This window comes from Trachymyrmex cornetzi, unplaced genomic scaffold, assembly GCF_001594075.2.
Source record: "Trachymyrmex cornetzi isolate Tcor2-1 unplaced genomic scaffold, Tcor1.1 scaffold724, whole genome shotgun sequence".
NCBI classification, from domain to species: Eukaryota; Metazoa; Arthropoda; class Insecta; order Hymenoptera; family Formicidae; genus Trachymyrmex; species Trachymyrmex cornetzi.
The window spans coordinates 45,643-70,968 of record NW_017300053.1 but is presented as its reverse complement, the minus strand read 5'-3'; the positions used below and the strand labels follow the sequence as shown (position 1 = coordinate 70,968).

The 25,326-nt window shown below is 41.3% G+C and overlaps 1 protein-coding gene across 1 annotated transcript in view; it reads left to right on the top strand.

The window, feature by feature from the left end:
• Positions 1–25,326, top strand: part of Shrm (shroom) — a 122,705-nt gene that overhangs the window by 62,328 nt on the left and 35,051 nt on the right. The window contains exons 2-7 of the mRNA XM_018517745.1: positions 13,363–13,740; positions 14,407–14,719; positions 16,028–16,267; positions 16,399–16,553; positions 16,636–17,490; positions 17,585–19,306. Coding sequence (XP_018373247.1) covers positions 13,397–13,740; positions 14,407–14,719; positions 16,028–16,267; positions 16,399–16,553; positions 16,636–17,490; positions 17,585–19,306 — 3,629 coding nt within the window. The 5' untranslated portion in view covers positions 13,363–13,396. The remainder of the gene's footprint in view (positions 1–13,362; positions 13,741–14,406; positions 14,720–16,027; positions 16,268–16,398; positions 16,554–16,635; positions 17,491–17,584; positions 19,307–25,326) is intronic.

The window sequence follows — 25,326 nt, the reverse complement described above, 5'->3', positions numbered from 1 at the left end:
GATGTATTCTCTGAGAAAAATGAAATGCGCGAATAATGCCACGGTAACAATAAAAGAAATCCACAGTAGCAATAGTATGAGATTAATTATCTCCATTATTTTGTTCTCAAAACGAAAACGATTTATAATTTATATCTATATTAGCTTTAATAATAATACAAAAATTGAAAAAATTTTTTCAAATTCAAAAATTAAAACTTAAAAATTAAAAATTACAATCCTGATCGCTTTAGTCTGTGTAAGAATTTAATAGTCTAGGAAAGAATATTTAATTTGCATAAACTTATTGGATATATACAAAAATATTTAGACTGAACAGTTAAAAGAAAGTTAAAGAAGAAAAGGGAAACGACGAAACTTCTCGTAAATATAGTTAAATGTAATAGCTTTCACGGTGTTCACTTATGGTAATATGAGGGTAGTGAACGAAGTCGAGGTCACACTAGTTCTGCATCTAATTACATACTGCTTGTTTACGCAATTAGCTAATTGCGTCGGCTGGAACCGTAATGCACCGTTAAATACCAAGTATAAAGAAAATTCCGTCGTGTCGAGGCAAGCAGCGTGTCGTCGTAGAAGAGCATCGGCAATCGATGGTCGGCGCGATAAGACTCTCTCACGCCGATCGTCTCTCGCGAGATAGTTTATAAATGATTCGTCGCAATCGCCGACGTATCGCGTAATTCACTCCTCCAGATAGAGCGTGCCCGCGGCGACTTTCCTTGCACCAGGGTGAATCGGCTTTCTTTGATTGCCTCCCGTTTGCCATATAGAAACACGCCCGCTCTCCGTAGGAGGTGCCCTTCCGTGCCTTTTTCTCCAAGTCGTTCGACTTGACGCGATGGAGCACGCAAGTGGTTCGATAACTCCCAACCATAGTTACGCAGCGTGGCGATACCGATCGGTCGATACGTCATCCTCGATAACTCCCTCTTTCTTTCAGCTTCTCTCTCTGTCTCTCTCTTTCCTCTCTCTATCTTTCAATAAAGAAGATCCCCGAGGACGGAAAGGCGAAGTCGTCCTTCCAATTAATAAATTCACCTTGCGTCTCTCTGCTCATCCGTCCCTTCCTGCACGCGTCTCCACGTGTCTCTTCGTACCGAACACGGCGTGATTTAAGCAACGACGATGCACAGCAGGACGACATAATAATAGCGACCTTACTCTAAACGCGCGTACGATTGCGTGACTTTGCGTTTTTTCTCAAGTCATCCGGAAGTCCCACGGCGGCTAAGCCGATCGATTTCTTGAGCGCACACTGTGCTGTTGTTGCGTGTCGATTAATAAGTTCGATCGAATTGTTAGCGCGCGCTCACGATATCAACGTAAGTCTATCGATGTACCAGCTGACGTTTCTACTCGATTTGTATGCATCGCAATAACAAACCACCGAGTACACCCTCGTGGCGATACTTTAGGTATAGCTATTAACCGCTTGGCCGGAAAGCGGATGCCGACAAGGTCGAGCTCGCCGTGCTCCCAGGAAGACTTCTTTCCGCGTTAATTAATCAATTCCCCTCGTTTCTCGATTATATGCCAGGAGCATTGCCAATAGCGTAACTCGGCTCATACGCTCGACGTATGCTCGGGGCGTAATGATATTATTCCTGCCACGATTTACCGCCCGATACAGATAACTGACGACCAAGAACAGGTATTATGCGCGTTCCTCCTCAAGAAGAGGCAAATCCATTTGTCCGCTCGTTAATAAGCGTTCTGTCTCTTCACACGATTTATCAAAAAATCCTATACTGTAAGATTACACATGTATTATTTTGGAAGAGAATGTATGTATATACCGGGTGAATCAGAGTCGTTGAACCAGCTTTTTACCCTATGAGAAAATAATTGATTGCACACGTTATAATTCAATTAGATATGAAGTCGATAATTTTCTCATAGGGTAAAAAGTTGGTTCAACGACTCTGATTCACTCTGTATGTGCATAAATATGGATACATACATATATAGAATTTTCAGTAATAAACGATTTATTAAGATCGTACGAGTATATGTGAATACACAACAAGTAAGAGTTTAATGCCTATAACGGTCAAAGTTGGATCTTGGGTGCTCTAAATAATTTCTATGTGAATTTATATACTAAATATGTAGTCATTTGAACTGCGTGTCGAATGGATTTTTCGAACTCTTATAAACGCAATTAAACTACTATAGTAATATCACAAATTAAATTGATAAGCAATTTAATAATTTGATGCTCAATCTGGCATCCTATTAGAAAGATGTTAAGCTCAATTGACTACTTAGTATATAAATTCACATAAAAATTATCTAAAGCGTCTTGTTAATTATAAGATCCAATTTCGAACGTTATGGGCATTAAACTCTTATTTAGAATTTTCAGTTTTTCTCAATAAATAGGAGCAAATTCAATTTCTTTTCTTTTTGTTTCACAAAAATGATGATAAAATCTAAGAACAAAAACGGGAAAGAGAGATGAAATATAATAATTAAAGTACAATACTTAATGTTCGTTTTAATCTATGAAATAAAGTTAGTAATTACATTGACGCAGCGAACAAATGACGATGAAGAAATCATCGGTTTAATATAGCTCAATTTTTTTTTATTGTACAAAAGTATGGAGTTGTATTTAGAATTCCGATATGTATACGTATACGCATGTACGTGCGATGACTTCTCTTCTCATGCATTTAGCCGTTTCAATATTTTACTCGCTCGTCGGAATCCTGCGCACCTCCGTGCGCGGAACCGATTCGCCGCCTCGATAATCGTTCGATTCTTTTCATGTTTATCGGTACAAGAGCAGGAAGAACTTGCGCGTGGTTGTGCGAATGCGAGTCTCGGCTCCGAGGGCCGTTACTCCAGGAAATCGCATGAGGTACTACGCATTTGCAACGCGCGAACGTTACGTATACTGCGTAGCTTGCGCGCGAGTCCCTCGTAGCGTGTTGCGCCGATTCTTTCCGGCGTGCGCTCGCGAGCGCGCAGGGGGCAGATAAGGCGAGCGCGATGCAACCGTGGGAGGAACGAACGGGCCGAGATTCTTCCCGCTTGAGAGCCTTTCCACGTTTCCGCGAGCGACCTTATCCCGCGAGCGACAAGCCGCTCGTTTTCGACCGAGCCGCCGCGCCACGCCGCCCGACCTCTTCCGGATGCATCGCGTCGCCGCTCGGTAGTCATTGCGAAAGCCGGATTACTTAATCCTTTAGCTGCACAAAAGGTTTCTTCAGCTGCACAAATGAGTCTCGTTGTTATGCTTCAGACATAACATGTTTTACGTTTTACCACATTGCTTGTTTAAGACGAGGAGAAATTCTTCTTTAATCCGGGAATAATCACTTGGAATATTCTTATATCCGAACGGCAAAAAATGTAAAATAAATTGTTTAACATATTTTCTTTCTTTTTTGATAACTTTCTTGTTAATAATTATTCTTTACGAACTTTTAAATATGCAATTTTATCAGAAAAACTCACTAATATAGAAAAACATTTTATTTGTAATATTTGTCTGATTTTTATAGCTTACTTTTTTCAGAACATTGTGAGTAGATTCATATCCATAATATTTTTAAATATTATGGATAAATTAAATAAATCGGAAATAATCAACATATACAATATGTGATTAACATGAGTAATTTTTAATTGGAATGTAAAAACACTCCAGGTTAGCTACATAAAAAATAATAAGGTGACTCTCAGGTTAAGGAATGATTCTATACTCTATGAAATCTACGAGATCAACATCACATTTTACTTATGTGTTAAGTAAAAGATAATTCACACGAACTATTCGCGTTATTTGATATTACTTCCTAAACAGCGTACATGTCTAAAATAGGCATATAAGACGTTTTAAAGATGCGTCTGAGTTTATATTTTTCTGTGTAAGATAAATACTACGTGTTTCATTAAGTTATCATTCGTGTATATTTATGCAGTCGCATAAAATTCGCATGCAATGAGTGTAACTATATAACGTCTGCGCATTAAAAGGGTTTAACGTGCGTGGAGCCGCATAAAGAACGACGGATGCGAAAGGTGACTCACGTGGAATGGAACGTGAACGATAAGGTAAAGAGTGCGCAGGATCGCACTAGTATTTAAATAGCGTTCTTTTCTACTTTACGATAATGCGCCTCTCATCTGTTCGGGCACGAGCGCGTATTTTACCCCGCTTTTAACATACAGTGGGCGGAAGGCGTAGATCAGTGTCCTCTCTATGAGCTGCTCTGCATATAACTGTAACGAGGACCAAAAGAACCGCAATCTATCCTATGTCGTAACTAAATTTACAGACACCGAGAAATCGGCGTGTCGAATCGAGTACTCTTAGCATCCTTTCGCATCATTCGTTCGACATAATTACGGTGCGATTCTGCTCCATTAGCATAGAAGTTGCGTCATTTATGTCTGACGAAAGCCTACATGATGCGCGCCGTAAAAAGCGTCGGGCTTGGTTACGATCGCACGAATCAAGTCTTCCGAAGTTATTGATTCCGCATTTACAGAGCAGGGTCAACGATCTCGCCATTCGAGCTGGTGAGATCGCGATTACCGGCAGCGTGATTCGAGAAATGAATTAGAGAAATACAATGGATTATCTCGATATCGATCGATCGAACGGGAGAACGCATCCGTGTTCCTTTTTCTTCTTTCGGGCGCCGGAGATAAACACTCTTGCTAGTCCTCTGAAGTATCTATGAGATCTCAAGGAGGTGGAGAAAAAGAGAGAGAAAGAAAGAGAAAGAAAAGGGATATATAGATAGATAATCTCCAGTTTAACAAATGGAAATGCGAGTCGAGAACCATGATAGCGCATTTGTGCTGGGCCTGCTCGCGTTGTGTAGGTATTACTTGTCGATTATTCACGATAATTACTACCGTAATCGGTAAGAATAAATTGCGCATTACAGCACGTCGTTCTTTTATCCATCCTTTGCTTTTTCGCTGCCGATCGTGCGCGCCTTTTGATCTCCCGCTACAGAAGTAACGGCGCGACTGCGATGGAATCCAAACGGGCGCAAAAATCACGATGGGATTGAATCACGATCGACACCGATCGCATTTCACACGGTGATTCTGGGCATAGCGTTTTACACAAGTTCATGAAATCGATTGATAAGATCGCAGACCCTGTCGAACTCCGAGAATCGTCTCTAATGTCACGATCTTTACTAATATTTACGATCACGATGCCAAGGTATTTCACATTGTCTACGAGGATAGCTTCTGGTATTCTAACGGTCGCACGCTTTAACAGGCTTACATAATTACAGGCGGGTGATTGATCGATCGTCGCCGTCAATGTTTGATATTAATTGCTTCGATCGAGGTTGTAAAGAACTTTGCGTGAAAGTACACGTTAATCAGGCGACGTAATACAGGCTTAATGTTTCGCGCGTAACATCCATATCGTGCTGTCGAGTTATGGCCCGCACTTTCAAAAAGGAACATGAACTCTCGACCGCGTCATGGGCTAAAACGACGGAAATTACGGCCCCTTCCTTTGGATACGAATGCGTGATCCGCCGTATTTTACCAATTTATCTTTTTCTCATGCCTCGCCTTTCTACTCCATGCTTTATGCCTTCTCCCTTTTCGGGTGAATGCCTTTTATGCGGGTGGGAAAAGGATATTTTTAGCGGTTACGTCATATTTTAATGGAAATGTTTTACTCAATTTTTGCGATTATTGATTAATGATTATCAACTAATGACTACAACGACAAACTTTTTATTGCTAGATACTAACGTCGATAATAATATCGAAATAATAATTTTCTATAAATAAATAATATCCGATGCGTATATACCGACGATCTCGAGACCTACTAGTGGCTGCGTTCGGAAACGTCGCTCGGATGCCTCCATGCCTCGGATTCATCATCTGTTCTTGTTTAACATTTAATGTCCATTAATGAGGCATCGGAGGCATCCGAGCGACGTTTCCGAACACAGCCAGTAAATTGCAAAGACTCGAAATGAGGAGAGACTGAGAAAGTTATAAACAGAGAATCTCACGGATGCGGGCTCTTATTATTGTCGCGATTGCCAGGATGCGGACTTTTTCACAAGTTTTTCCAACGCAGTCAATAGTCTTGTTTGAAATAATTTTATCTCCCGTCTGTAATCGTGCTAAAGAAGCGAAAGCGGTTTCCTTCATCGACTTTCGGCCCATCAAATCTTGTAACTATCATTGACTAACTTCTGTCATGAATGTGCGATAGGCTAAACGCATTTGGTTATGCTAATTCAAATCGACTGCCGAGATGATTGCAGCGAAAGAGGGAATTGGATTCGCCTCATTACCATAAAATGACGATGTGACGGATGGGAAAATTGATTGGCGTAGACATGTCGAAGCACGTGCCAGGCTTACTGCTGTGACGGTTGTTTTCCAACCTCTTGGAATGAATAATGTTTCTCCGATTATTATGTTAGTTTGGTTAGTGACGTTATACACAAACGATAGACAATATCTTGTAGCAACACTGAATTAATTGAATGGGGGGATGCAAACGAAAAGCGTAATTGATTATCAGGTGATTATATCGTGCGATATAATCACATGCGTCTGATATCTAGAATATCTGTGATTATACACTGATTGACATGGAACAGACATGGGTTCACATAATAAATATCAGCATCTATATCAATCCGCTACATCCGACGGAATACATCATCTTCTGTAAGAATCGTAATACCTCAACGTCAATTGTTGATGTTATTAACATCGATATCCATCAGTAGCAGAATGTTATATTTTCGTTTTTGCAAACGTATGAACGGATACAGGTTTTGATATCTGTATCAGCAGTTTATCAGAAGGGTGCCATCATCAGGAGGATTGTACGCGAAAGTTCTGATATATCAAGATTCGTAGAAGAATAATTTTCTCATAAATCTGCCGTTACTCGAGGAGTTCCATGGCATTCCTTAAAGCGGATAAGCCATATCTCACGCAGCTGGATCTGTCCTCCGCTGCCATATAGATTGTGAATTTGTAGCGAGGATTCTTTCGCAGTGGCCTCATCTACGGCCAATCGACTACCTACTCAACGTCTACTTCAAGAACACGTGGCAGAACACCGTCTGGATATTCACCGACGCGAGCAGCCTGATACATGACACGCGATGCAGTACTGTACTCGAATACCGCGGCATCGAATAGAAGATATACGACACGCGCGAACGTTGTACGAATAACGATTTACACCGCGGCGCTAAACGAGGCTGCGACGTAACGATCAATTTCGTACGTCCTCCGCTTACTCACAGCCACAAATCAGACGCTCCTCAAGGGGTATCTATATTCGACATACTTCCACGCTGGCAAAAATAAATTATGGCTGTATAGACATAGACCGGTAATTAAGCAGCACATAAAGTATTGGAGCATTTATCATGAGATAGAAAGGGAAGAGTATAGGAAGAGAAGATTTGCTGGTACCGAGACGTGGAAAACCCTCGCAAGCGCAGCCATGGAATGAGAGGCGGATTTCTCATCTGCACGTCCTACGCCAGTGAGGTTGCACCACTTCTGAAGGCGTGCTCCGAGAGAGATGCTCGTACGGCCTGTATTTTCAGCGACACACCGGTACCGACGATGGCTACCGTTGGAAACGAAACGGTGAAAGAGGCACGATGTGTGGCGCGGGGTCCACGTGAGAGATGCGAATCCGCCGCCAACGCGGGCATGAGTTCCGCAAGAGCCGAATCAAAAGTTTGGCTGGGGAAAAGAGTCAAGTCGACTCGGGATTTCCATGAGCGGCCCATGAGATGCTGGCGAGTCGCTTCTGTTGTCCCGCCCTGGTTCACACCTTCCACGTAGCGTTCTACCTTCTCTTGTCCCCTTGCCCTCGTCTACCTTACATCCTCCGGCCTTCCACCTTCCATTCGTCGGCCTCGCGCACTCGTTCGCCCGCTCGCGTGCGCACAAGCCGCCAGCCTCGCATTGAATTTACCGCTTGAAGCTGCTTCGAGAAAACCAGACGGTTCGACGATAAGCCACGCACAGTGTCGTATGTCTCCTTTACATTCTGCGCTCGGTTAAGATTCTTCTGCATTCCTCATCAATTTCTTTTTTCTTTCCTCAGACTAGATATCAGGAACGCGACCTACGCGAGTTTCGCTGACCTTCATTGTTCCCCGAGCTGCTGTCGGCCATAGCTACTGACATCTTGCGAATTTTTTGTGCTGGTTTCTTACCGAAAATTCTCTGCATTTTAAGCTAATCAGACGATGTAGAGTATAAATCTTATGAAAGATTATTAAATTTTTTAGATCCTAACATAAAAATAAAATTATATCTTCTTGAATGCTTCACGATTAGAACCGATAATAAAAATAAATGCATTCAGAGAAAAAGACATAGAGATGGTAACGGGTAACTATAAAGGTAACAACTATGCAAGTTTATATGTAGAATTAATATACATAGTTGAACAAGCTATTTTATAATTATTACAATTATTATAAAATAGTTTATTTAACTATATATGTTATTTGTTCAACTATGTACATTAATTCTACGTACAAAGCTTGTATTTGTCGTCACCACTATATTTTTCTCTGAGTGTGATTATATTGTAAAAATTTTCAATAATATATTTGAATGTTTCGAAACAGACAAAAATATACATATATATTTGTACGTTTAAACATGTAAGATAAAAAGTTTTCTTACTTCTATCTTTTGTTAATTAATGATTTACAATGAAATTGCGTGGAAGTACGTCATTAAGGTGCGTCGTGGCAAATTTACATCTGTGAGTCACGTTGGACGAGGTCCAACTCGATTTCTAAGAGCCTTCCTTTCCTCGTACGGTAGATCGTTCTCCGGAATTACGTGTATTCGGGTACCCAGTCAACGAACTCAACATGCATTAATTACGTGATGCAACGCTTTCGCCCCACTGCGGACCTTCTCTTTCTTGGTTGAAAACCAAAAGAGCGCAGCTTCTTTCTTTAATTTTAACTCTTTTTTTAGCAACTCTTTCTTTTTCTTCTCATTAAAATCGTATAAATAATGAACACCAACAAAAACGAAACATTGCAACGTAACATACTTTTGTGTGCACACACACTTGTCAGTACGAAAAGAACAAATAATACTCTTTGCAGGTTACAGTATATGGCCATTAGGTTTCACTGAGCATAAAAGTACATATTACGTATTAAGTAACAAGATACTCCCTACATGTATCTATAATTTCATTAGTAACATGATGACTGACGTACTGATAGAGCACGATCGTCAATGTTGAGAAAATCAGGCACGTTTAGTAAAAGAGGTTATCTGTTTTTAGGTCTTAGCTTTAAATAATATCCCGCGGACAAAATTATTTCACTAATAAATGAATTAAATCGTAAGGTAATATATGTATAGTCACGGAACTAATTGTCATTTATTATATCAATGATTTCTTAAAACTGTTGTTCGGATATTAAAAAAATAATTTTACGCACGCATTATTTTGTTTAATAAGTTACATGTATATTTAAACAACTAACTGTGAACTAATATCGTCACACTCGTTTGAAGAATAGTTTAATCATCGATACAATGATGTACTGCCCGAACAATTAATTTCGTGACTGTACATATGTTAATTATGCGACGACGTACATAATGAAAATTGCAGACGAACATTGTTTTGAACTGCAATGTAGTTATTGAATCATATCTCGCAATGTATTACGAGGTACGTTCCCACCATGTGTAGACCATCGCTAATCTTAAAGAGTACATTACGATCTTCTTTACAATCTCCTCGCCGGTAATCGTCGCGCGTGAGACTTGCTCTCGTGCATGTCGGCGAGAAATTAGTGGGAACATCGTGGTGACAATCTTTCCCTCCTCTCTGTAAACGGCAGTCTTTACTCGCGCTCTCGCGGGAAATGAATTCCAGGGAATTTATCACGGCGAAACTCGACGGCGCGATGATACCGTCGGACAGTCGGCAATTTACGAGGCGTGATTTAGGGGCACGCGGTCCGTAATGCTTTAATACGCGCGAGAGTTGCGCCCGCCTCTCTATCCGACTTCTATGCGCGCATAACGTGAGAGCGCAGCGCACTGGCATGCGTCTTGCGCCATCGTCTGTTCCTCTGTTCCTCTGTTCCTCCTTCGTTCCGTTTGCTTCTATGAACCGCACGACACGCGTGCGAATACGCCTCACGACTGCGGAAAACGGGCGAATATAACGCGTAAGTGCGTCAGTGAATGAACGCACGTGAACGAATGTCGTACATCCGCCGACCCCGCAGGCAGAGTCGAAAGAATCAAAGGGTTCAAGAGTAAAAGACGATTCTTCCCGGTCCGTGATGATCCTTGTAATTTGTGCTGTGATTTTTGTCTACGCTCTACCTTTTTCCCTCCCCCTTCGGTCCGCAAGCATTTATGAAATCACCGAAATCGGCGAGTCGTTCCTTCGCCACATTGTTGCAATTTGCAGTAATGATCACTCACGCGGCGTATTCCCGTTGGCAGTCCATGTCGGAAATTATACGCTACGTTGGTGTTGCGTGCACGAAAAGAATAATGCGGGAGTCGCGCATCAGCAGCAACCGATAACTCGTACAAGAAGTAAAGAAAAACAGAGATAGTCTACGTGGGTGTGCATAATAGTTATTGGATGCGGTACTCCATTGCTCCGACGAAGCGGTAATTGAATCGCGCAGCTTCCTATCGCGGAAGTCTCTATCGCGATTCATTCGTTATGAAATCCAGTATATCATGCGTGGCACACTAGCCTACTACTCGCCTTCATGCGAGAGAAATGTGCTCGCGCGAACTCTACGATTCGAGAAAATATTGAAATAGAGGTAGTCATTATGTGTCGATTAAGGCGCCTTAAAAATCATGATTCCCGTTTTATGCATTTGTCCCGTCTCGTTTCTCGTTATGCAAAAACCGCAACATCGACACGCCCACCGTAACAAACCTAATTTAACGCACGCTAGTTAATCGTGAGTTTCTAATACGCGGCTGTTGATAGCTTCATGTCCAATTGATTAGTGGGAAAATCAGTCTCGCTAATCAGGCTGTTACGCGACGTATGCGCATTTGGTACAAGACGAATATGGCGTTTTGCGGACTATTTTGAGATACGGTTGGGTACAGAATTGCAGAATTAGGCGTAAGAATTACAACCGTCTATGATTTGTTGTATCTGATTGTGGGTACGACCGGTGCAGCACAGTTAATAAATCCGCTACTCGCGCGCTATTGTATTCAGAACGATCGTAATTTCGAGATTTCTCAGCGCTTATTAATAACTACCTGACAAATATTGAAAGAAATATCACATACCATGGTATACTTTCATTTATTATAAAATCGTTCGAGTATTTTACGATCTCCTACGCGCCACTATGCGGATGATCTAACGTTCGCGATGCGTGCTCCGGGTACGCGTTGCGTGTTGTTGAGGATTCTTGCAATTAGGAATCATCGCTGGACGAAGTTGGAAACTTCGTAGGTCGCGTGGGTAAAAATCGGCAGCCTGGATGCCTCGGGGGCAGCCGATTCCAGGACGATTCGCCGCACGTGAGATTGCAAAGTTTTACCGTTCGCGAAACGGCGCTCTCGGCCTCGCAAGACCGTTTTCTTGCTTGTTCGTGTCTTTTTTTTGTCTGCTTCTTGCGCTTCTCGTGATGCAAGATGTTTATGGAAAAAGGACGAAAATATTTCGATGATGAAACGGAGAAACGAGAATCGAATCTTCGTGATACATAACGTTATTATTAATATTCATCTTGAAACTCGAGTTAATCATATGTATATTGTATCCAGGCATAAGTCTATATATATATATATATATATATATATATATATACCTTCCTTTTATCGATAATTGTGCACCTTTAGCATAATGTGCACGTAGCATACACTGAGAGAAATATTTTATTACATATAACTATGAATTTGTTGACTAATACAAATTTTCTTACTTTTTCATTAGTAACGTATCATAGTTGTACATATTAAAACTTTTATTTCAGAGTATAATTTATGTTACATTATAGAATGGATCTCAAAAATAAATGCGCATTTATTTCTGAAATAAAAATGAGGTGAATATGAACTATGGTTTTTCGATTCCAAAAAGCTCCGATTCAATCAAAAACCTTTGAGCTGTCTTAATATTTCAACCTAACAAATAATATTTCAGTGCTTTCATTAATTTATTGCGAAAAAAAGGATTTTGATAATTAATATTGACCATCTATGATTCTTAATGTTAATGTAGAAGCGCACTGTCAATTTTTATAAAATGCTATCGTTTATAAAATCATCCAGGGAGAAGTGATGTTTATAGGCGTTTTACAATTTAAATGAACTAAAGCGCTCATAATTTATGATTAATCCACTATTTAAATTAATCATAGAATAGATAAAAACCTGCTTGGCAAAAAGTTAAACGAACTTATACACGGTGATTCCTTCCGCGTTGAAAATATTCGATCGTTTCTATTTTACTTTTTGGCATCCGTGTTTCTCGTTAAAAGCTGTCATTATTCACGCGCTCCAGAGACCCCTGACTCGGAAATAGCGTTATCTATCAGTCTCATCAATCACATTGCTGAGTGTGCCTCTATATTAACGCGACTCATTACTTCTCTGTCGCCCGAGAGTTAACTGCATGTATACGTGTCTCTAACTCGCCCAAAGGTTAAATAACCAGTCGTAAGACGTTTTCCTCGGATTTTATCTCGTAACCGATACGCCCAGCATCCAATCCTACAATCTCGCACCTACTAGCATTGCAGATAATGTAATTTTCCCCGCGAACAGAGTGAGATTAGTATGATGCTACTCGTACATTTATGATATCGCGATCGTTTACATTACTAGAAAACATTTACGACGATATATCACAAGATGTCGAAAAATTCATTTTAAGTTTTATTCGAAGCAAGGATTAAAACAGGTATAATTTTTATGACCTAAATTAGCTACAGAGAAATATGTCTGCCGCACGCTAATCACATTACATTTGCATTTTGTAACACAATTATTATACATAATTTTTGCATGTTTTTATTTCGAAATCTAGAAACAAGTCTTCAATGCTATATTTAAGTAAATTCCGAAATAGAAAAGAAGAAATTATTGCGCGCGCAGAGACAACATTATGATTTAATAGCATTACAGAGAAGATTAAATCTTTCGATTGATAAAATGTTCACGTAACATTTAATTTGCATGCACGCGTGCTACCTCATAAATATGCGAAAATGCTGCACCCGATTCTGTTATACTTAATCGTAATCGCTTAATCTATTCAATGCGACTGTCTAATCATGGGACTTTATCTCAGGGGACGTCGAAGCTCATGATTTTAATTTTCTGCTCACTTAGGTGTATCCCGGATGGCGGGGACGTTGGTTACACGATGACGGAGTTGCAACCGTCGCCGCCAGGATATCGCGTCCAGGATGAGGCCCCAGGCCCACCTTCCTGTCCCCCGGGGTCCTACAAATACGCGAGCCACGGCCACGGGAGCGAGGCTGCCAATTTCAAGAGTGCCACGTCGTATTCTCAGGAAGGCTATGGCCTTAAGCAGAGTCCGCCTCGGTCGGTGGCTCCTAACGAATATTACCGTCGCAGAAACGACGGGCGGAGGTCCAGTACGGAGAATGATCACGAGGGTGGTAACGGCGGCAAGAAGGCCACCGCGGTTACCAGTTACAACGACGGTCACAAGAAGAATACTCCGGGCTATAAGAACGACTGCGGGTACGTGCTCGCGATTACGTGCGCGCTTTTTTCTCGATGTTGGCTCACGCAACTCTCTTTTCCTGCTTCTTTTTCTGCTCTCTCTCTCTCTCTTTCTCTCTCCTTTCAATCCTCTTCCGACGCGAATTATCGTAAGCAATGATTATCCGGTGTATAAAATAAATTATCGATATAAAGCGGTTCAATTCGAGTACTGTAATAATAAGATTACTTGCAAGATAATAGGATAAGATTTCCGTCATAAGATTTATTAAATGCAAATTAGTATATATTTAACTAGAAGGATATGTCTTTGTTTTTTTAGCATGAACGGTTTATTGTCGAGAAAATAATAACGGAACGGAACATTGGGGAAATATCCCGATTACCGCACAAGTTACTCGTTGACAGTACCATAAATTATACAGTCCACACACATCCTGGTAATAAAGTGGTTCAATGACATCGCGCTCAGAAGCATCGCGGTCGAGAGTGCCGTATTACGAGTGATTCATTGGGCGAGGTGCTAATAAACAGACGATTTTGCGTCCGTGCGTAATTGTTTCCACGTAGGGAGGACGTTGCGTCACACGTGCTATTTCTGGTCTCTCCGACTATCACGGACGTGCAATGTGCAACTGGCACTGGTTTTAACCGCGACGTTTCCATACTCGTCTGTCCCATTAGGTACAGCGAGAACCACGGATTCAACAGCTTCACGCTCCCTCTTAATGAGAGAGACGAAGCTTCGCCACCACCGACGCCGCCAGTTAGGGATGCCTCCAGCCTCAAGGGCGTGTGTTACGGCCCGGGACACGAGAAGTATCCTTCGTGGCCAAGCGCGCCAGAACGACACTCCGACGAGGATATCCACAGCTCAGGGCACAGCGGTTCTCATCGCTCCAAGTCTTGGACCGATCACACCAACTATCCGAAGGAGAAGCCGGCCCAGTACACCAGACCACACACGAAGAGGCCCAATCCTGCATTCACGCAGCAGGTAACTTATAAAGCCCTCTTCGTTTTCCGTAAAACGATCGTCACGCCGCATCGCTTATACAATCTCAACGTAGACTGTGCATTTGCATAGCGACGTAACGTAGTGATTTACTATTAATTGAATACATAAAAGATATCGCACGCAAGCACACACGATTTCAATTTCCGTTATTTTTGTAGGTTTTATTATTAAATATTAATACCCATTTGCTATGCACTATAAAAAGGATAAGCTTTACATTACTTTGCAAGAGTTAGTCGCGACAATTAATAGGAACAGGTAGCGTGTAATACGAATGGATAAATAAAATGGTCTTATTATAGCTTTTAGAAATTAAATTACACTTATTATATTAACTTAATAAAGATATTTTCAATTTCTATCATTTACTCGATTGCATTAGTCCGATTTCTTTATAGAAATCCTTCCTGTTGTAGCTCAGAATTCACCGTGTCAGCCGTTCTCGATTGTCTTACCGGTTGCAAAATCGAATCTCGTTTACATGACACCAAAGTACCTCGGCGGTATAAACAAGTCACGAGGCAACAGAGCTTATCGAAACACTTTCCTCATGCTTTCAAACGAATTACAAAGTTTCACGTCGACACCATCCACGTGTTTAACAATTAAGGGGACTTATCCGGGCGAGCACGCCGTGTTAAGAATCGGGATCACCTCGGGGCAAGACCTTGGTGTATATACTGTGCTGCGCCCTAAAACGGCGTACGCAATTAATCTCCCACACCCGCACCCTCCTTTCTCTCAGTGACATAATCGCCAGCGTGCTACTGGCTTTCTCAGAAGTAGGCCGTGGTATTTTGATGGTCCGACCCGCATCGCGCCATAAATTTCGGTATATACCAGCAGCTCCCGGTATCAAGCAAAGAGAAGATTGTGGGTTAAAAAAACGGAGAAAGATGCTATAGTTAACCCAAGTTACCTTTTTTCGTTGACCATGAAGTTTTATTAGACCGGCGTGATTTCTAATTTAGAACGCACGCAATTAGCTCCCTGCTGATCTATTTTAAGATTAAAACTTTTTTACTATTTCTCTTGTCGAGGAAATGCGAGAATGAATAAGATCGTGAGTCATAGAATACAGCAGCTGAAAGCTAATCGTTGCTAATACAGAACAAGCGTAAATGCAAAAATATTTTTCAATCGCATAAATTTATATAAGTGTTTTATTAATCGTCCAATTTTCTGCGTTACTTTATTGTAAATGTAAAATGTGTAACAAAAATTACTTTGTCAAGTACCACTTTCTAAGTACATTTTCTATTACACTGCAAAAATTGAATATTGCAGTTGAAGACGGTAATGGAGCGTTGCGAGAAGATCCCAGCTGAGACTTACGAGTCACGCAACAGAAGTAGTGTTGAAGAGGAGCCGAGATTGTGGCCGCGCGTGGATCGTGAAGGCAAAGCTTTGGGAGATGCGGAATATGTGGTTCCATCACCACCGGAACGAGAACAGCAGTCTCAGACTTTGAGTCACGTTGATCTAGAGGCTTATGTAAGAAGCTACCAGGACCCTCAAGTGCCCCAGGTAAGAAGATTCAATCTAATAATAATTTTCGAGCCAAAATATTCTAAGAATGCAATATGAAAAAATATACAATGCATAACAGCTGTAGATATTTTTTTTTTCTTATTGTCATGTCGAATTTATTTATTTAGGTGGACCTCTATCGCGAAACAACCTTAACGCAAGCTGGTCTTGAAGAATACACGAGAGTGCAGCATTCTCAACAAGCTAGCTACGCACAATCCGAGGGATATCATAGCTATGTATCCAGCGTGGATTCTACGACAAACACACCGTTTCTCGACAGGTAAGATTATCTTTACACATCATCTTATTAACATCAGACACCATGCGATGTCTTTGTAATGAGAGATTGCTTCTTTTATCAGATTGAGGAGAGATAGCGAGGCGGTAGCACAAAGGCCCACGGCGTCTTGGGAAGATACTTCTCGAGAGGGTAGAGACAGCGTAGTGACTACGTCTAGTGGTAGCGCTTCTAGTAGCGAGACTTTGAAATGGCACGGTTCGATGTCGGATGTCAGCGTATCGAGCGGTATGCCTCCTCGCCAAGTAGTATCGGATCGATGGCATCATGGATCTATGTCAGATGTTAGCAGTGTAAACGGAGGGATTATAACTCAAAAATCCAACAATGTTTGTCACGAAAAGTGGCAGAGTTCTATGAGTGATGTCAGTACGTCTGGGATAGGCCCACCAGCGAAAGGAAGGCACAGCCTTGACAAATGGCAGTCTTCGATGAACGACCGAAATAAGCAGGGACAGGGAAGGCCTAGCTTACCAGCGGTGATCGGTCACTGTACGACGTCCGCGTCGATCAGTGATATCTGCCAAACGTCGACGATTCGAGACAGCAAATGGCAGGAATCCAATCTCGACGACGATTCGCTGAATGATAGATCACAAATGAATCAGTGGGACAATTCGAGCAGACTGGAGAACGACAAGTATGCTCAATCTATACCGCAAAGTCCTACGCGTCAGCAAGTTGGAGCAGCAAGTCCACAGAGTTCTGAAAATTGGAACCCTATACATGGATCGATGTCCGACGTGAGTCAAAGTAATGGAATCCAGTGCAGCAAGCAGCTGATCGCTCACAGTGCCAGGGTGCAGACTCCGCAACGACACCATTCGGAAAGCGTGCTATATTTGGATCGTGAACGCAGCAAACGAAAACTTTATCCAGTCAGTACAACGCAACCACAAGAATCTACGCAATCTTCAAGGTACATTGACGTATACATTTTTCTACAATTATTATACTTCTTTGTAACAATTATGATCATAAACTACAGTATGTGCAACATGTCTTTTTTCTAGAATGACCTTAAATTCACCGCCACAACCGCAGCTTTCAGTAGCTGAACGCATCAACGAATTGGAAAAGCAGCAACAACAACAACAAATGCGTTACACTTATTTGGATCCAGAGAAACGTCATAGGGTATCCGATCCTACTTTGAAAGCGATTCAAAAGAAAGCGCTATTATCTTATTACGAAAGACATCACCAAGCGTCTTGGCGATCGGAACCTCAGTTGGCGCAAGGTCCCGCGCTAGCACCTCAGAGTCCTCAAAGTCCACCACCGCAGCCTCCTCCCCGACCGAGACCTTCCTCATCCCGAAGAGCCAGTTCAGCATCAGATTATGCCAGTGGAACGTGGAGAGAAAACGTTAGCAAAGCTCAGAATCAAGGAAATGGTGACTTGCCGAGCCCTAAGCATCAACATAGCAACAGTTGCAGTAGTCTCTCCACGGATTTATTAGGTCCTGTGATAGTTGGACCAGCCATATCGATAGACGACTGGGTGCCCGAGAGACCGCCTAAAAAGCCACACCTGAGAACCGCTTTCAATGAACGCATACCCAGCCCCGATTTGCCACCACCGTCGCCGCCGACAGTCACAGAGAGTGAGGTCCACGATTGCGACGATCCATTGCCACCCCCACCACCTGAGCTTAGCGACGATTGTTTCACAGAGCGTAAATCTAACAACATTCACCACCAGACGGAGGAAACGGCAAAGATCAGTCGTGAAAGGTCATGCGAACGACATAAGTCGGAAAGACATTCCATGAAAAGATCGAAACATAACGCCAAGAGAGATCACGATAAGCCCACCGGCAAATCCTCGCCGAATTCGACGAAAACAGGCGTGCAGGAACAGGAACAGCATCAATTCGTGAGATCCGCCGCGGCATTGAAACACGTGGATTCCGAAATGGTACTGGAGAACGGAGTCTCGGCTGGCTTCGCCACCCACAGGATGGTAGTTACGGGACGTTCCAGTTTGAGATATCCTTCTACCCAAAAACTTATGGTGAATGGGAGGATAGCTCCGACGAGGAGAATATCCGAGGAGAGATCTTTTTCAACCAGACCTCCGGCGCAACTACCTGATCTCATATCGCAAAGATACAGCGATTCTGGGAATCAAAGACCTGCGCCGCAAGTTCCCGTGGAACCGAGGATTATTCGGCAGGAATCGATGCGAGTTGATGGGACGCGTGTCGACGCGTCCGGTTTATTACGAAATGATTCTGGCCAGAGATTAGAATCTTCAGGTCAAAGACCGCAGCCTCAAGTGCCTAAAAATGCAGATAAAAATGCTATTGCAAGTCCATCCTCGAGACCGAATTATCTGGCAGTGACAGAGGTCGCGAAGAGTCCGTCCAAATACCTGAAGAGCGGAAATCACAGTTTTTCCATTGGTAGCCCGGTGAAAACGGGATACGAAGCTAGTTCAAAGCTATTTCCCTCGGAATCAAACCCACAAAAATATCACGAACCCCCGAAATACGTTCCTAATCATCATCAACGTCCTAATGACGTGACGCAGAGGACTACGCACGGTTATTATGCACTGCCGCCGAAGTACGTTGATATCCCTAAACAGAAACCTCAGCCTCAATGTCCGATGGAGAAATACAGCACGGATTCTCCTAGTTCGCCACCGCCGCCTTTAGCACCAAGGCAGAATATGTCGGGTAGGAAATCCTTGCCGCCTCCGCCGAGACCTGCACCTCCGCACTCTCACCAAGGGTAAGTTTAATTGTAACAATCTTTTTATATTTGCTCAACGTCTTTGTCAATTATGTTACATTTACCATTATTAAATTATTATTGATAACTGTCACGGTCAATTAATCAGTCACAAGTAGTTGCGTGATTGTGCATAACGGTAAATTCAACTTGTCGTTATTTTAATTTCTCGAGACCATTAATGGTAACGATCGCCATTAATGGTACCACCAAGATTTATTTTTATCAGAATTTGTTAATCTTTGGAGACACGAGAGAGTCCACGATTTTTTCCTGTGTCGTTCATTCAGTGATTATCAATTATTAAAGGTCTTGAACGGGTTAAAGCTTTTGTTACTAAAATGGCATCGCGTAATTTAAGATACGGGCACACGCGATCCCGTAATTGTAAAGTAATTGAATGGTAAATAGCCGCCTCCGTTGCTAGGTACAGCATCATCATTATAATCCATGTATCCGCAATGTCCCGCCGTACATTGCGCTTATCCCACGATCGATCAATTGAATTAGAGATAACTGTAAGTACACCTTACTCTGCGTGATCGATACAGCTTGTGAGACCGATCGACGGATCGTCCGGAAATCCAAAGCAACTGATCTTGAAAACCACTCTGTGGAGCGTCTCTTGTGCGTATCAATCAACGATCACGCACAATCTGGAATCGTTCGTATCGCCAACATAATTTGTGATTTGCTGGCTCGTCTCGCTTCCTTGACATAGATAGGTTCCATATAATTTTCAGTAATTTTCTGTAATTTCTTTCGAATGAGAACAAAACATATAATCGGCAGAATAGTACGTTATTTACGTAAGTATTATATCAAAGAGAAGAATACACAAACATATTAATCGCCATGTATATTTAACGCACGAAACATCTAATACCGTCAAAATTACATTTATATTTCTAGTATAATTTCTACCATATAACTACTTTACTAACCATTTGCGCTTCGTGTTATTTAAGTATCATATAATATCCCGATGTAGAACATTTATAACCGTAAGCGCCATCGCAACGTGAATTATGTCATTAGAAAATTTAATAGCCACATCCACATTCTCGTAAAACAGAGTTATAAAACGTTGTCTATCACAGGTATGGAAATCAAAGGAAGAGGGCTAACGAGATACCGAACGAAAGAAACACTGTTTTTGTAAACTCTCCACTGTGTGTCGCAAACTCATAAACCCCCAAGGATCGCAATATCCGCTACTGACAGTTCGGCGAACGCGGATTACCTGGGGTTATTAATTATTTTCTCGTTCGTTTGCTCGAGCGAATCGCATACATTACCATGAGATTATCATTGCAAATCTAACGGTACTCGTACCCAGCCTGATTTACGAGCGTGTGACTTTCCCTGAATTACGTGCAACGTGGCTCTTAAATGACACGGAGACGCGTTATACGAGCAATCCTTTCCATACCTCTCGAACGACGTGGAGGTATACTGAACGCATAAGATTTACTTATCGGGCTGTATATAACCATCAGTTCGCGCGGGATCGGTATGTTGAACACCACTGAGAGATCGGTGTCTCATAAAGGAGAGAACCATGCCACTCTTATGTGCAGGGTAAGGTCGCAAACCATATACGCTTTCACGAGAATGTAGAAGAGTCACGCTCGTTGAATACGATCGATGTATGTATGCGAGGATATGTTATTAAATTCCAACGGGTGCGACGTCGAACGTATTCTTGAAAGGCGAGAAGTCGGGCAAGGACGATTTCGCGCGGCGCGAGTAATTGTATGAAAAGCAGAACAAGACGTTTCGCGAGTCAACGGAGGGGCGATGATAATGGCAAGGCGCGTTCTGTGACCCAGCACCTCTTTATTCATCGATCCATGATTTTTCGGGCCACGAAGCACGCGAGAGACTATTGAGAATCTGAAACGATTCGCGCGAAAATGGAGAGACACTGATACCGGCAGAAGATGCCGGTAATAAGGTAGAAAAGAGAGTACGAGTGTCTAAACAATCGACTAATAATTATTGCACGCCGGACCAAAGTTCTGTCCGGTTGGGATACAGGATGTAGACTCGATCTCACGGGGCGATAACTCTTTTCACCTTTCTTTTGTTTCCTTCTCGCTCTGATTGGGTGACTACCTGCAACGCACCAGCGATCGACCAACTACTCGATACGCACTCCGGCTAAGATGTTCCGAACCCACGATACGGTTCGACGAACGGGCATTTGACTTGCGCCCGACCTTCGACAGGAAGAGGAGATTACCTGGCAGAAGAGTGTCAGAACCGTTGCACGTTTCTCTCTTTTCTCCTACCCCGCACTTTCTTTCCCCTTCCCGCGACCGCGCTAGATATTCGAGAGCGCAACGGTTTGACCTTTCGAATAAACCAACCTATGAGGCAGAAATGTCAGAAAAAAGGTTACCGTGTGCCACCACGGGCGTGTTGGCTTGTTCGTTGGTGCTCGATCATGTTTTCCACAGCGTCGGCGATCGAAAAGACGAAGTGCGGCGCCACGAATACGCCTCACGATAAATTAATAATGAACTCTGACAGTGATCTCATATTTATTGTCGACATATAAACGTAAATATATCTTACACGACATTTGCATTAATTGCGCAATTTTTGCATAATGAAAGGTTTCGAAATCGCAACGCGCCACAATTCGTAAGTCTGACGTGAAATTGAATAACGATAAATGCCTTTTTTCACTCGCATCTACAAAAATAAACAAGAATACGTCGTTCATAAAAAGACATTTTTTTAATTACGATTCAGATTTATGCGAGAGACGGATATACTCTCTTTTTCTCCGATAATCGGAAGTGGCGACCCGCAGTGTTATCGCTAATCCTCGTTACGTGAAACACGAGTCACCGAGTCGTTTTCACTTTTCGTCGTGTCGCGGTCGGCATTGCACCTGCGGCGCGATAATTGGCCCTTGAATTCCTGTTCGAGCATTATGGAGCCTATACTGCAAAGTGTAACGCAATGTTTCCTTTGCCAAGAAGTTAATTCGATTTGCTGCGAAGTTACGGAATAATAACACGAAGAAGAAATGCTAATTCGCATGTCATTTGATATATTAAAAATTAAGGCGTTTTATATTTAACAATTTTTTAGTCACTATTAAAATCGTCACGAATAAACATAATAATCTTGTTCTCTGCCTTTTCTTTTTTTCTCTTATTTTCTATCTTGCCGGTAGTTCGCGAAATACATTTATCTCCGATATATTAAATATTTTTAAAAATAAATTATAGTACATTTGAATAAGAAATATATTCATTCTATTTGCTAATTCAGCTAAATAATATAAATTATATTCTACCAAAATTTTATTATTTTTATAAGGATTTAAATATTATTTCGAGTAGAGTTGCTAAAGTTCTAAATCCGTCACTGCACTATAAATCTTGTTTTACCTTGTTAATTCCTGCAACTCTATATATACATAGCTATATCGCAGCAACGGGGTAGTCGACACCGACGATGACAACACGCGAAGTATCGCTTACACCGGTTGCTCTTGTCGTCCGTCAACATCTTTCACTAGCCTGTATCCGATGATATCAAGTAAAACTCATCAAGAAAAGAGCGCGTATCATGTGTCGTGGTGGCTCGAGTCGAGTCACTAATGAATGTCTTTCGCCTCAATTAAATACATCTTTCACTTGATTCAGAACAAACTGTTATTATTTTTATGTCTCAAGGACTAGGAACATATCCTCGTGAAAAAATAAAAAATAATAAAGATACTAGGATAAGTATTGGTGAAATGTCACACGTTGTACGTTTTTATCGATTACTCTTATCTACAATCGATAGATATTTCCTAGGTGTGGTCGTAAAAATATACGCTTGACATTATGTAATATATCATTTCTCGGATATGGAAAGAAAATAAGAGAGTAAAACTTTGCGCCGCGTGTGTTCATCGAGATAATTACCATAGGGATGCGATAAATCGTTTCGTTTCACCAGTTCCAACTGGTGCATAAAAGTGGTGAAACTTAATTTTTGCGGACCGCCCGCTGCACCATTTCGCCAGCAGTGGAAAATATTATTGAACTATAATTATGAAATTAGAGTAAATACGCGTTGTATCGCATTATCGACGTACTTGCATCATTCCGCGTATTCATTTATTTTGACGGATAACTTAACTGCCATTAAACATTAAGCAAACAGTCACTTTAGCATCCTGCATTAACGTAAAAGAGGAGCAAGTGCATTAAGACTAAAAACTTTCCACACTTCTCGTAACATCCTTCTTCGTATATCTACAACGAGACTCGTTTGATGACTAGTTTGGAAACTAGGTTAATGGTATGCAATCGTAGCTAATTCCAAGCGCGTTTAGCAGTGATAGTGGTAATACCGGTAGTATTCACATTCATTAACGAGAGCAGGATTTGAAAGGGAAGAGTGGTTTGTCAAGCCTCCAAATATTGAAACATTTGGTTTACAAATGTGTATAGACAATCTCGTATAATTTAATACCGAAAGATATTCCATGAAACAAAATAATGATACGCAGCGTTACAACATCCATTGCCATATATGACTAGTAGATATAATTTAGATGATTAGTAGGTACGATTCAGAAAGTTCTTGTAACTATATTAAATATCTCCATTGAAGTAGTGAAACTCAGACAATATTTATTCTCGTATTTCAGAATGGAACTTTCGCATAATATACAACCAAAATAAACCTTTTTTCTGCATCAGACATAAATGGCTGCGATAATAAACATAAGAAATCACGTATATATGTGTGACTATCGTGTGTATATACACATATATACCACAAATGTTTTAAAATGTAAAAGAAGTCATCACAAAATAATTTGAGGATAACAAATAATTACAGCAATTTATGTCTAATTACTTGAGATCGCCATTCATACGGATGAAGTTTATTATGCTCGACTTCGATAAGCTACCAAGCACATCGTCCTGTTTGTGACTTACAACTATCCACCGAGAAACGGTGTCGTACCAAGGAAATATAAGTGCAACGACGACGTGACAGAGACGAGCGACAAACGAAATAACCAGCGAAGACAATAGCCAGCGACTCGAGACCGGACGACACCGGACACGAAGTCACGGGACCGTCTCGAGAAACGGTATCTTCTCGACGACGGTCTACCTTACGATTAAATGATTAACACAAATTGTTCGCAAGTTTACGAGTAGTTTTTGCACAATAAGAAATATTTTATTCATATGCGCGCATAATAAAAAAATTAATCGTTAAAAAAAGAAAAAGTTAGTTGTACGCTGACATTAATATTTCCATATTTCTACTGTGTTTGTCATATCTTGAAACAATATACTAAATTATAAATTAAATTATAATATTTTAGAATTAAATAAATCTTCAAATATGAGATGCAGCGAAAAAATATGGCAGTGCAAATATGATAGTGCAATTGTACGAATTACGTTTTTGATATAGAAATGTTTCATAATTTTCATACATTCTCAGATAAAACTTTTATCATATTGATAAATATTGTTACATAATTTCCAACTGTATGTTTATAAAATCTAGCTTCTCAGAGGAGTGAAATAACGGAAGATTTTTACTAGTACATTGATCGTAAAATTACGCAACGTAAAAATTTCCAGAAGCGAGAAAGTTCAATTTGTGTTAAATTGTCCGGCATCAGGTTTTAACCGAGCGATGTACCGTTAGAACACGTGTCAGAACGTAGTACGACAAGACGGACAGGTCGAATTCTGTCAAATTCCACCGAGTTTTATTATCCGGATGTTTATTTCCTACGTTCCCAAGCATCCATCAGACACACATTATCAGCACGAGGTTTAGAAAACGATCACTTGCACCTGGGCAAATAACGTAACTCTCGACTCGTCACGCAACTTTTCCACGTCGAGAATCTTTTATCCGCGGTATATTTCATTTCAAATTGGCTCTCTCCGATCAATTAAGCGTGCCCAACAACCCGATAGAAAAGATGCTGCCAGTTTCCTACTCACTGTCATAAATATTAACATACGACCTGG